This window comes from Corythoichthys intestinalis, chromosome 10 (assembly GCF_030265065.1).
Source record: "Corythoichthys intestinalis isolate RoL2023-P3 chromosome 10, ASM3026506v1, whole genome shotgun sequence".
Taxonomy (NCBI): Eukaryota; Metazoa; Chordata; class Actinopteri; order Syngnathiformes; family Syngnathidae; genus Corythoichthys; species Corythoichthys intestinalis.
Genome location: NC_080404.1, coordinates 9717734 through 9732469, shown reverse-complemented (window position 1 = coordinate 9732469; position 14736 = coordinate 9717734). Strand labels below are relative to the sequence as shown.

At 37.2% G+C, this 14736-nt stretch overlaps 1 protein-coding gene across 2 annotated transcripts in view; it reads left to right on the top strand.

The window, feature by feature from the left end:
- The window catches only part of bmp5 (bone morphogenetic protein 5), a 39137-nt gene extending 24825 nt beyond the window's left edge, over positions 1–14312 (top strand). For both annotated transcript variants that reach the window (XM_057848355.1, XM_057848354.1), the window contains 5 exons: positions 7558–7706; positions 10271–10468; positions 11043–11119; positions 11202–11312; positions 11453–14312. In XM_057848355.1, the coding sequence (XP_057704338.1) occupies positions 7558–7706; positions 10271–10468; positions 11043–11119; positions 11202–11312; positions 11453–11602 (685 nt within the window). In that variant the 3' untranslated portion in view covers positions 11603–14312. The remainder of the gene's footprint in view (positions 1–7557; positions 7707–10270; positions 10469–11042; positions 11120–11201; positions 11313–11452) is intronic.
- The last annotated feature ends 424 nt before the right edge of the window (positions 14313–14736 follow it).

Below are 14736 nucleotides of genomic sequence, written 5' to 3'. Positions count from 1 at the left end.
GAAACTTAATACTTGAGGAAAGCATGCAGAATCATCTTTATTTTACTCAACAAAAGCAAAATTTGCATTTTTCTATACACAATCACAACTTATTTAGGTTGAATTCCGCTATGGAGGAAGTCGGCGTGATGTCACAATGACGTCACCTCGCTAAGCAAGGTGTCGCCATTTTGTGAAGGTGGCACACACAGCTAAACAGCCGTAGACAAACGTTGTTTGACAGTCATATATTTCAGCTGTGTTTTGCGTCTTTTTTTTCATAAAAACGTCTTAAACATGACAGACGCGAGGGGGCGATACAACTTAAAATTAGCGTTTATTGACTTGCAAATCTGCCCATACAAAGTCTTCTTTTACTGTTCCTCAATTAATTGCTTTCAGCCATTTGTTTCTCCTTTACTTCTCACGAGGAAGAATGAAAAACTTCAAATGCGGATCCGAACTCTTCCTTGTTTGACAACCCGCAACACAGCAACTTTTAGTCATTCCAACGGAAAAAAGACCATAAATAAGACGAAAGTTCAACGCGTTTGTATTACAATGCACGACAGAGCAACTGCTTGTGACTTTTTCAATATCGCGACGCTTTGTTGTGGCTGGTGACGTCATTAATGCCCGGATGTCCGACTTCTTCTATTGTGTAGAGATACAAAATCTAACATGGCGGCCGTCAAAAAAACAAAGAGCTTTTTAAGTGGAACATTCTTGTAAATAAATGCTTAAATTGCGGGATTTCTACAGGTATGAACGTAAAACAGTCTAGATTCTTGGTTAAAAGCAAAAACAGGTAGTTATTGTTCATTTTACATAAATATTTCAGGCAAAAGTTACATTACTGTGTAATCGAACGTGCAGCCGTCATGAAACAAAGAGTTTTTTAAGTTGAAAATTCTTGTAAATAAATGCTTAAATCACTGAATTTCAATCAATATGAACGTTAAACAGTCTAGATTCTTAGTTACAAGCAAAAAATAGGCAGTTACCCTTCATAATCATTTTACATAAATATTTCAAGTCAAAGTTAAAGTAATTTTATTCATTGATTTTCATTCAAAATGCATGCATGGTGCTATTTAATATAATAATTACCTTGAATATTCGACCAAATCACTGTTGAGACACTCCTGCCTGCTTGTATGCAGTAAAAGCTTTGTCCTGTTTCCACCTAAATCCGGCGTTAGAACGCAGCGTGTGCAGGGGTGAAAGTGTGCCAGAACGGTCAGGAACGCAGTTCCGGTATAAGATTCAGGGCCGGAACACGGTTCCGGTATAAGATTCATATAAGATGCTGTTGCGGTACACTGTGCTTTGATTCCAAAAATATGACGGCAAATATATTTAAAAAAAAAAAAAAAAAAAAATGCTAAACTGCCACACATGCATTTCATCTCCAAGAAGAAAACACCAACATCAGATTTACATACACAAATGTTTACAACAAGGATAATAAAGTAATCCATTTCCACTGATATGTATTATTTTATTTTATTTCACGGACAGCATGGAGGTTTCCCCATCTGCTGCAGTTATCTGAGTCTGACGATGATGAGTCACGTCAATGTGCGAATGCAAAGCAAAACGCCTGGACTCATATCCATTCAATTGGCTGACATACTGACATGTGATCAGCAGAGATAGTTAGCTCTGATTGGTTCAAATGTGCATATTTTCTGGAACAGCCCCCCCCCCCCCCCCCCCCCCAAAAAAAAAAAAAAAAAAAAAATGTTGAATTGATGCGGCAAAAAAAAAAAGGGCAATGCAACTGAAAATGGATCAAATCTTTAAGAGCAAGGAAAGAGTTGAGGAGGTTTATTTATCATATTTAATTTTATTTGCTCTGATGGGGAGGTTTAGAACATTTTAGTGACAATGTGCACTTTGGACTTATATTTGTTCATTTATGTTAGGCTACTTATTCATTTCTGTATGATTTTAAAAAACAGTCAATGTTTGCGCGATCTTCAACATATATTCCATTTCACTCTGCATAATATAAGTCATTTGTACTTATTTTTCTTAATGTATGAAACATATATCTTTATTATTAAAAAAAAAAAAAAAGTATAAGTAAATGTTTACATAAACTTCAATTTTAATATACATCCTATGTTCTTAAGTAGTTAAAATTGAGATTTGGCATTTAGTATGAGAGGAAATGAGGAAAAATAAAAATTAGGAGATGGAGGTTGGGGTTATTGCTGTTTCTGTTACCTTTTATTTTGCAAATCATTAAAAAAATACAATTTTGAATGAAAATCAATTTTTGTATGTGTTATAGAAATAACTGAAAGTTTCATCTCCAGTGGCGAGACCGCTGGAATTGGTTTGGCTACACTGAGACAAAAGACGAGGTTTACTGTAATCAATGCCCACACATGCAGACAAGTCAGTTAGAAAAAAGTTAACAAGTGTGAAACCAATGGTATGTGATAATTCATTCGTGTGACTACGGAGAAAATAATATCATCATAACAACAATCTAGCTTGAAAATTGTTAGCCATAATTGCCTTAGTCATCTTTTTGACTTCTAAATTGAAGCCACAACAACCGAGCTGGGGGAGACTTCCAGAGAGCGGTAAGGTTAAGACAGAAAAGCTTCGCCCAGGCACAGGGGTCTCCCATGGGCCCACCTCACCCTGGAACGCCCAAGAAAATGTTTTTTTTTGTGTGTGTTTGTTTCCCGAAAACATTAATATATGTGTAAGTGGTCATTGTAGCAGATTTGGGTTTATTTATATATACTGGAGTGATTATGGAATAATTATGGAATTGGAATAGGATTATTTGCACTAGATTCATGTTTTTCACCGCTTTGCTGCACTTTTCATTGAATCTACCTAAATAAAAAAAAAAAAAAAGAATGATTCATGTTATTCAAGCAAATTGTTCTTTTTCGTGATTATTGGGATCAATAACTGATGCATTGACCTGGGCCAGTGGTTTTGATAGTGGGGCCATTGAACTTCAAAAGCAATTTCGCTGATTGTCTACCCCGGTAATGCCAATTCAGATTTTTCGCCAATTCTGTTTTTTGTGTGTGTAGACATTCATTTTGCACAGACACTTTGCAGTGTGAACAGACTGTGTTCGGGACGTCACGCACTGTGACGTGTGACGTGCCATAACGTGTTTAAGGAAGTAAATATCACATCAAAAGTTATATGTAGCAAATCTTGTATATGTATATATACACGTATATATATATATATATATATATTATACATATAAAAGATACATATGGGGAAAGAAATCTGAAATGATCAGCATTGTGGACATAACCTGGGTCTTGACTAACAATGGCAGGCATACTGGTCTCAGGATTTTCTGTCGAGACCAGTCAAGACAGATCTGCTGTTCTTCAACTTCATAAAACTAGATAATAAGCAGCAGCAATAGATAAAACAACAAAAAGACCTACCTTAAAGGGATCCTCGATCTTAAAGACATGTAGTCTCTAATAAACCACAATTGTTCTCTTGTACTAAAATATGTTGTTAGAAACACAGAAAATGTTAAATCAATGGCAATATTTTATAATATTTAGCACATATTTTTTGACTGGTAGTTGTCGCCATGTTTTGTGGCCTCGGAGTGATGACGTAAATAGGACGTTTCCAATTGTGTACAACAATTGTGTATTGCTGCCTAAACTCGTTAAGTAAAATCCCACGATGGGCTGCTTTTGATGCAATTTCCAGTTAAAGTGAAACAAGGAGAGTAATGTGAGTCTCTACAGATTTCCTTTTGACAAGATGAGGAGAAAGGTTTGGGAAAATGCCTGTAGACTGACAAAATTTCCCAAAGACCCAAAGCTTTGTTCTCACCATTTTTTTTCATATTTTATTTGATGACAACTTATAAAAGAGCTCCCCGGAGCAACTGGATATAAGTGGAAACTATAATTAAATGCTGTTCCAACTATTTTCCATCACAAGAAGCCTCAACGCGCTCGGATAGTGAGTGAAATGCGCGCAATAAAGCACCAAAGACAAGAAACTCTGGCCGCTCTCTTAAGCAGGCAAGCTGCTCCTGTCACTACAGTGGTAGGCGAACCTCCTGGCGTACCACTAGTCTGTAAGTTCATCAGGCAGTAAGTGTGTTAGTTCAGTATTCACCTAATATTAGTGATGCTGCTACTCAAACTGATCGAGACACGTCCGATGCAGCGGTACAGTGGTCAGCTGATGCGCGCTGAGCACTTAATGTGGACCACACTTACGTAGCTAAATGTGTGTTGGATGTGCAAGACATGGAGGACACTCGATCCCAGGATTTGTTCTTGTCAGATGACGAATTAAATGAGGATAGTCACCCACGACACAATTCCGATCCTACCTATCACACGTGTGCATTCATAGTTTTATTACCTTCAGTGAGAGTTTATCATGTGAATAGTCATGAAAATAAAAATGAATGAATGACAAGGTGTGTTAAAACGTTTGGCCTGTACTGTATGTAAAGCACATGACAGCACTGGGTGCTAACAATCTACATAATTATATTGGAGTAAGTTTGATCACGCAATAGCTCATCTTGAAGATCTGCTAACAAAAACCGGAGTTCTTGACAGCATACACTCTCTCGCTCCATTGTCATTGAGACGCACGAGCCGCAAGTACACCACCAGTTTTGCCAAACTCTTGACTCGTCAGGTATTTCCTTTTCTGAATTTTGCCTTTGCTGCTCGTTTTGTGAACGACCGACAGTGCTGTCGTGCTCTTCACTTTTCTGCTCTGGTTCAAATTGGAAGGGCAGAATCGACGACATGTTGGAGTAGCTAACGAGTGACACGCTGGAAGTTCGGCAGCGGGCCATGTGACGTCACCGCACTGCGTTGTCAACAAGAATGGCGACCTATCAGTTAAAATAATTTTACAAATTGTATTAAAAGAAAACATTAACTCATTTGCTCCCAGAAACGTATAAATACATTCTATTTTTAAATGCTTCACTGTCCCAAAAATTTATTTATACGTCTTTTGTGTTTTGTTTTTGTTTTTTTACAAGAAGCATCTAGAGCTTCCGATCTATCTGAAAAACAAAGAACAAAGCTCAAAACGCATTTTAAAACAATAAAACTGGCCACTGCAGGGCAGTAGCGCATTTTGTAAGACCTGCAACACGATTCAACAGCAGTGAACGGCCGGGCAGCACGGTCAGAGCGCTGGCGGCTTGATGCCAGAAGGTGGACGACCGAGCAAAAGTACCGAGGGGACGTCTGGGATGCCAGGCGCTGGACGACAGAGCAAAACGACTGGGACAACTAGAGTGCAGCGGGCTCGCCAAGCAAGCCCCGCAGACTCAAAAATAATCCATCTTTGTGAGACAAACAACTATGGGGGAAAAGTTTACACGGCTGACGCAGCGACAACGGCGTCATCTCTCAGTAGTCACGTGTAAATAAATTGTTACTTTGCTATCAAAAGCTCTATTTGTCTGGTTCATTATGATATTTTGTTTAAAGGAAAACATTATTCAGATGTTTGGGATGTAACTAATGCAAAAAATAGCTGTGTTAAGGTCAAAGTTATGTTTGAAATGTATGCGTTTTCTCCGTTTTTTCATCAGAAATTGGAAAATTTCTCAAACTAAGCTATTTTCTAATGCTGATTTCTAAAGGATGGAAAAAGATATGAACTATTTTTTTTCCTGCTGAAAGAAGAGAGTCCAATCTTTCTTTTGGTGGGTTCCATGTTTATATAGCAATAGAACAGAATTTTCAGTGGGCCTTGCAAAATCAGTCAAAATCCAATAAAATGGCCGGGAGCCAAGGGCCTTGCTCTGGTGAAAATGGCTGGGAGTGAATGAGTTAAGAGGGGTTTTAATATCTAATTATTATAACTCATACTAACTCTTTTGAGAATTACATGTCTTTAAGATCGAGGATCCCTTTTTTACTGTATTACTAATAAATCTCCTCCATCCCTGTAATTTACAGCAACCATAAACATGTAAATATTAACAATTTAAAATGGGTTATCATTGGCGCAGACTTCAATGGACATGTTCATGCTGGAAACAGAGGAGATGAGTAGAGAGATGTGCAGGATAGGAATGTGGAAGGACAGATGTTGGTTAACTGTGCAAAAAGGATGGAAATGGCTGTCATGAATACTTTCTTCCAGAAGATGCAGGAACATAGGGTGACATACAAGAGTGGAAGTAGGAGTACGCAGGTAGACTACATCTTGTAGTAGTAGGTAGGTTATAGTGTAGCAAGACAGCATGGGATGGTAGTGTGTAGGATGACCATAGTGGTGAGGAAGAGAAAGAGGACAAAGGCAGAGCACAGGACGAAATTGTTGAGGCTGAAAAAGAAAGAGTTGATGACTTTCAGACAGGAGTTGAGACAAGCTCTGGGTGGTAAGGAGGTGCTTCTAGATGACTGGACAACTAAAGAAAATGTGAACGAAAGGAGATAAGGAGAACTGGTGGTGGAATGAGGAGATGCAGAAGTAGCAGAGGACAGGGTTAAATGAAGACAACTGATTTGCCGTGGCGATCCCTGAAAGGAAAAGCCAAAAGGAAAGGAAGACGAAGGCCTCTTATGGTCTTTGTCTTTTCATGGTCTCAGCTTTTGTCGTTCTCAACTCCGACAAATTCACGGTCTTGTCTTAATGACATTTGGACTCACATGGTGTTGCCTTCAGCCTAACCCTAGGTCACAATATAATTTAGCACATGGTTTAGGTTCAAAACTGTACATTTATATGGAATTCCTCATGAACCTGGCTTTTATTACAGTTGTAATAAACACTTGATTATTTCCTGAACTTTTAGGGCCATGTGGAAAATCCTGCTTCTTTCTGAACATCAGAATGCAACCACAAAGCGGAGCATGAAATCATATCCAGTCACTTGAAAGCACCTGATGCAAATTAACAAGCTGTTTTTGACCTTTTCCAAGATTGAGGCCTTCGGTCAGACACCTGCTGAATAACTAGTGCATGAGAATATAATCAGAAAACACAAGATTTTTTTTTACACCAAAAATAACATAAAAAATGAAACATACTTCACCAAAAAGCTTGCAAAGGAATCCCTAAAAAGAAGGACTGCACATCTTTTGATTTTATATTAAAGATATTTCATGGAAAATAGTTTGGTTTTAAAAGAGTAACAGCATGGAGAGATACAGAAGCTAGAATTTAGATTTTGAGTCTTTTTAGTGTTGCACTTCTCTCTATTAGAGATTAAAGTTCTAGTCTCTTTATTTACCTGGTGCATTGTAACTTGTGCAGATTTTCTGAATAGCGAATGAGAATGCCTTCAAAGAATCATATGCTTTCTTTTTCTATGTATGAGTGCCCTTTAGACTTTGCAATGCTGAAGTGCACAGCAGGTTTTTTTTTCTATACTCTGGAGCCGAGGCAACCTCAAAAGTAAAAAAAAATAAAATAAAAAAACAATCTCTCTCAATTCACCAACTCAAGGGAGCTGCTGCTGAAAAACATGATGTGTAAACCTGATAACCAGCCTTTAGCCACCCTTTCAAAATAATGTGTTATATGTCAAAAATAGGTTTTGCTGATAAATACATTTATTCTCACCTGCAGAGATGCAGAGACCTTCTTGCTGGACTCCAAAAGAGTTCAAGCATCTGATGGTGGATGGCTGGTATTTGACATAACGGCCACCAGTAACCATTGGGTGATGAACCCGCAGCAGAATCTGGGCCTTCAACTATGTGTGGAGACTTTAGATGGTAGGCCATGATTCCCTTTTCTTGCAAAAAATATTGTCTTCTATACTTACTTTACATTATTTTTATTTACCTGGGGTCCTCATTTTAAGAGAGTAGCAGTAGACAGTAGTATGATGTAGTACAACTCCTAGCAAAAAGTATGGGATCACCAGTCTTGGACGAGCACTCACTCAGACATTTTATCTAAGCTTGTAAAAAATAATGTTTTCTTCAGGCAGTCATCTTTGTATATCTCACTGGAACAGCACCAAACAAAAGTTCCAGCATCATCACCTTGTCAAGAGTCAAGAATCTGCATTGGACAATCCTATCACAGATTCTCAAACTGGGGACAACATCCAATGCAGATTCTTGACTCTTGACACCTTGTCCAATGCAGATTCTTGACTCATGTGGTGCTCACACAACATAATTATATGTACATTTAAACAGAGCTGCATAACCTCAAATGTTGCTCACACAACACAACACACACACAACCAGAGGTTGGTAGAGTAGCCAAAAATTTTACTCAAGTAAGAGTGTTACTTCACAATGATATTACTCAAGTAAGAGTAAAAGTAGTCATCCAAAAAATGTAAAAAAAGTATCCAGTGAAAAGAATACTCAATTGATGAATAACATTTTGAGTAACTGCTTATTTTTGTTAGATTTTTTTTTAAACAATGGTATTGTTTTCTCTCAGCACAAACTTTTCTATATGAACTGTTATAATTATACTGTACAAAAACCCATTAAATAACCACATTAAGCCAAAGAAAAAATTAAATTGACCCTCATGAGGACAAGAGGCATGGAAAAGAATGAATGAAAAAAACAGTACTGAAGCATTATTCGACAAAAGAGCATGAGTGCCCTGGCCTCTAGTGGAGAAAACAGTTTCTAGTAGGAGTAGTGAATACTTTGTTCCTTAATAGTTACTAGGGCTGTCAAACGATTAAAATTTTTAATCGAGTTCATCACAGCTTAAAAATTAATTAATCGTAATTAATCGCAATTCAAACCATCTCTAAAATATGACATCTTTTTCTGTAAATTATTGTTGGAATAGAAAGATAAGACACAAGACGGATATATACATTCAACACACTGTACATAAGTACTGTATTTGTTTATTATAACAATGAATCAACAAGATTGCATTTACATTACCATTCTGTTAAAGCGATCCATGGATAGAAAGACTTTTTGTTCTTAAAAGATAAATGTTAATACAAGTTATAGAAATGTTATATTAAAACCCTTCTTAATGTTTTCGTTTTAATAAAATTTATAAAATTTTCAATCAAAAAAATCAACTAGTTGCTCGCCATTGTTGATGTCAATAATTACACAATGCTCATGGTGTTTAAACCCATAAAATCAGTCGCACTAAAGCGCCAGCAGAGGGAGACAAAAAAACACAAGTAACAAGTAGACATGACACTGTGCTGTCATTTTAATCTGTTTGAGCGGGGCATGTGCGTTAATTGCGTCAAATATTTTAATATGATTAATTAAAAAATTAATTACCGCCCGTTAACGCGATAATTTTGACAGCCCTAATAGTTACTATCATGGAATTAAAAGGATCATACCTCCGGTTTTCCGTGGTCAATCGGTGCCAAATAAAAACTTATAGAGATTTAAATCCGCGATTTCGATTCATGTTGAGGGCACCGCTCTATGTCAAATACTTCATTAGTTACGGTGCTTTAAAGATGCGTGATTGAACAGGCTTGTGTGATCATAGAACAGCAAGCTTGCGTCTGATTGGTGGAATGAAGTTATGTGATTGTTGTTGCGACGTCTCATTGCTGAAATTAGTAGCGCTACTCACGGCAATAGCATCGCTAGCAAAAAAAACATTTAAATAATAAATCTAATATGTAGAATAAAGAGGAAAAATGTAGCGACTCTCGTGTAGCCCAAAGTAGCGGAGTAAGAGAAGCGTTTTTTTCTTCATAATTCTACTCAAGTAAAAGTAAAAAGTATGGCTTAGTAAAACTACTCTTAGAAGTACATTTTTCTCAAAATGTTACTCAAGTAAATGTGTCGGAGTACATGTAACGCGTTACTACCCACCTCTGCGCACAACATAATCATAATTAACTATGTACTTTAAATAAAACTGGAAAAATTTGGGGGGTGCCGCGAGCTACCCACATTAGCAATCTACTGGTCGATACCGATCGAAGTAATGAGCACCGCTGATTCAGCCTATCAATTAATTAGGGTCATATCCGTGAGAAAGGTAGCCCTGACCCCCGTTCACTCAATCTCTTTGGTCTTATTAATGTCCCGTCCCCAGCATAAAGTGTGCATGCAGGTTATGCTGTTATATCGTCCCTACCAATGTTGAGACGAAACCTACACCTTTGGGAAGTACGTAATACAAAGTGGGATACAGAAATATACACAAACAACAGCTGCCATTAAAAACACTGGTTAGTATTCTTTGTAGCTAATGCTGAAAACACATGTAGCACGTCTTGTGTTTTCTTTCTTAGTATATTAACAAGCCACTGGTGATTTCTGTCTGTCCTTGTCTTTTACTCCATATTAATAATATTTCTTTTTTAAAGGACGCAGTATCAACATGAAGTCAGCTGGCATTGTGGGCCGCAATGGACCTCAGTCCCAACAGCCCTTCCTTGTAGCTTTTTTCAAGGCCAGTGGGGTGTTACTTCGCTCTGTCAGAGCCGCTGGCGGGAAAAAGAAGAATCACAACCGCAATAAATCCACTCACCAACAGGAAACGTCTAGACCAACAAAAACTGGAGGTATGATGCACAGCTGGCACACTGTAGATCTATTTGTGATTTTTACTAGTTTCCTGTGGACACAGTGGTGGTTCTAGGAATTTTCTAAAACAGGGTCCAATAAGGGGCAGAATGTAACCCTCAGGTGTTGCTGCCATCTTTGTTCAGTGTTCGTTTTGGTCAACACGGCAATACGCATAATATCTATTAACAACACTGATTTTGAGTACTGCAAACTCAAATAAGAGACTCATAAGAGAATTCATTAAAGTTAAGTAAATACATTACTATACGTAATTCATTCATGTTAATTTGAGAACTACAAACTCAAAATAAAAAAATTACTATAATCCAATTACTAAGGTAAATTGGAGTCCTTAAAACTTAAAATAATTAAGTAAATTGCATCTAAATAATGTAAGTAACATTATTACATTTTCTAAAGCAGCAAATTTTCTTTTTTTTTTTTTAGTAAAGTCAATTTATAATATTTTGCAGTGTACAGTCTCTATGCAAACCTAAAGCCTTGAGTTTGATGTCTCCTATTCTTTTTCATCCAGTGTCATCTTTTCTGACAAATTGATTTACATTTCAGAATATAACACGAGTGAACAAAAGCAAGCCTGCAAGAAGCATGAGCTTTATGTCAGCTTTCGTGATTTGGGTTGGCAGGTATTACAAAACTATATCATATCCTTCAGGAAAATGGTAATACTGCTACAAATTAGCAAATACATCTCCCTTTCTGTTGCAGGACTGGATAATAGCACCTGAAGGCTATGCTGCTTTTTACTGTGACGGTGAATGCTCATTTCCACTTAACGCGCACATGAATGCAACCAATCACGCGATTGTCCAAACGCTGGTGAGTTACTATTGTAGTCTACTACACGTGTGTGGCAAACACACTCCACACCATCATGTTCTCAGCAGCCATAATTCATTTCGCAAAGTCACAACATTCACACCTTTTTTAAAGCCCACTTTATTTTCTTTCTTTTATAGGTCCATTTAATGTTTCCTGACAATGTGCCAAAACCTTGTTGCGCCCCGACCAAACTCAATGCTATTTCAGTGCTTTACTTTGACGACAGCTCAAACGTCATTCTCAAGAAGTATAGAAATATGGTGGTGAGATCTTGTGGCTGCCATTAGTACCTGTGGTTACTTTAATTTATGCTATCTGGAATAGGAATATGTTGGAAAACACATCAACTCTGGGTGCGATGTGATGTACAGTGTTATGTATATAGAGTTTTATTATCTAATTTATTCTCTGTTCAAAAATAGCACTGAATATTGTGATATTTAAATGATTTAGTCATTAAAAAATGTTGGTTTCACTCTTCAATAATTCAATTCTGTTGGCATATGCTTCTTTTATAGGGAACCACAGACTTAAAGACTTGTAGGCTCTAATAAGCCACAATTTCTTTCTTTTACTAAAGTATGTTATTAGAAACACATAAAATACTGCCATTGATTTAAAAATCTATAATATTTTGTACATGTTTTGACCTACAGCGGGTGCCATGTTTTACACGCAATGCATGCTAGGGGTGATGACTCGGTTGGGTTGTACTGGGAGAATAGCTGTGCTCTATACTAGCAAAGTTAGTATGACAACTGACATGATTTTGTTACATTCTGCTGCTAGTCACATTGTTTTGTTCCAGAGCTGTGGGATGATTTCTCAAAGTCGTACCTGCATAGAATTCCAGCTCATCAGCAGTGTCTTTAAATTCAACCTAGGCGGGTTGCTGAGATATTGACTTGCTGCCATTTGACAGTTTGTATTCTTGATTCATTCATTGGTAGTTTCAACCTAGCCTTAGTTTCTTCGTTTGTCTGCCACTAAAAGCGGTTTCATCCGGGTTTCTTTTTATTGATCCCAACTTATTGTTACGGACAGTAAGTCCGTTTTTGTCTCCCTTTTCGCGATCGTGATTTTTGTGTGTTCAATAAACACTAGTATCCAACCTTGCTTTCACATTTGCGGACCATAACAGATTTTTTGGCTTTTATCTGAGGTCTTGAGTTGATTACAGCTAATAGACCCTTAAACAATACACATACAATCGATGTAGATAAAAATAACATGGTCCTTGTGGTGTTAGTTAACCTTATTTAACACTGTGGTTTTTAACGCTAGCTACACGCAGCGAACGTGCTTTAAGTACAAATAATGTACACACACGTCCTGTTATATCGCAATGTGCAAAATAAGACGTCATTATAATCTGTTGGGCAGAAAATGATAAGAATAGCCATCAATCAAACTAAGTTTAATACATTTGTTTATTGGTTTTCCGTGTCGCTTATCCGTTTTAGGCACTTATTTACGCCGTATTCATCTTGCATATGTATGTTTGTGACATAATTTGTTTATTTTGCAACTTTGGATAATGAGAGTCTAACCGAATATAGAATAGTTCTTATTCACCGCCTCAAAAGCTTTGGGAGCAACATCCGATAAGGGCAAAATCTGAGAACACCAGCAGGATGATCATTAATCTGGACAGGGCTGTTACGTGACAAAAATTTGATGGTTGGTGGCGGAGGCCGAGCCCATTAGACATCTCGGTTGAGGCAGACTGCATCCAAGTTTTTGTGTTTTGTGATACAAAGGCTATGTGAAAAATTCTAACTGCTGTGTTTCTGTGTATATCCTAATCATATGTAAAGCACACGACAGCTTTGGATGCTAACAATCTCCTTAATTATATTCGAATAAGTTTGATCACACAGTAGTTTAGTTTTGAAGATCTGCAAACAAAAACTGACTACAGTAGGAGAGTGTTTGCTGACACTGTCAAAAAATGAACTTGCCACATAAACACTACCAGTTTTGTCCAACTCTCGTCTCATCCTGTCTTTCCTGTTAATTTTGCCTTTGCTGCTTGTTTTGTGAAATAGTGACAGTCTTGCTCATTATTGTTCCTCTCGGGTTCAAACTGAAAGGGCTGAACAGATGACATGTTTATGTCGCAAGAGTCATACTGTGAAAGCCCGGCAGCGCAACCCGTTGACGTCACCGCCCACACATTGCGACGTCATCAACAATGGCAACCCACTAGTTAAACTAATTTGATGACTTTCATTTTCAACAAAAACATCAAGAAGGGTCTTAATATCACTTTATTATAACTCATTCTAACATTTATCTTTTAAGAACTACAAGTCTTTCTATCTTTGGTTCTCTTTATAAAATCTCTGTGTTCTGTTCACTGGAGCCAAAATGATACACATTCTTTTTCATTCTTTTTTTTTTTTTTTTTTGTCTTTTAGGGAAGTTTCTTTTAGAAACTTAAATATCTCTGCAAGACATAACTCTGTACTCATTTTCTATAAATCTTTCACAAATTGTGATCTGTGGATGTTTAAAAAGTCTGGCAAAAAGATGGCAAAAGAATTTATATCACAAATTAATGTAGCTATTACTGTATATACAAGTGGGGGAAATATGAGTTTTTTTTTTTTTTTTTTTTTTTTTTTTTTTTAATACAAATTGGAGGAAGCATTTTCTATGTACAGTTGTTGTTTTCATACTTCCGTTCCGAAGTTCTGAGTTCACTTTTCCCATTCCTGCACCTTTGTCTGTTTTGAGTCCATGTGCAATGGTGACTACCAAAGATGTCATTCCTCTGTGGCCTTTGCTGCAAGCCTCTTGCCCACCTCGGTTTAATTTTGGGACAAATTATACATAAATGTAGGGTTTTGAATATTTTTTAATAAATGTACCACTTCTAAACACTAATATCTGCTTATTATTGATGTGTTCCATAATGTCTTGTCCTCACTACACTCTAAATAATTGTTTATTATAATCGTAGTAAGCATCTCTTTACAGATAGATGCCGCAGGTGTTAACCGTAATGTAATCAATGCTATTGTTAACTAGTGTTGTTACAGTTACAGTGCCTTGCAAAAGTATTCGGCCCCCTTGAACCTTGCAACCTTTCGCCACATTTCAGGCTTCAAACATAAAGATATAAAATTTTAATTTTTTGTCAAGAATCAACAACAAGTGGGACACAATCGTGAAGTGGAACAACATTTATTGGATAATTTAAACTTTTTTAACAAATAAAAAACTGAAAAGTGGGGCGTGCAATATTATTCGGCCCCCTTGCGTTAATACTTTGTAGCGCCACCTTTTGCTCCAATTACAGCTGCAAGTCGCTTGGGGTATGTTTCTATCAGTTTTGCACATCGAGAGACTGACATTCTTGCCCATTCTTCCTTGCAAAACAGCTCGAGCTCAGTGAGATTGGATGGAGAGTGTTTGT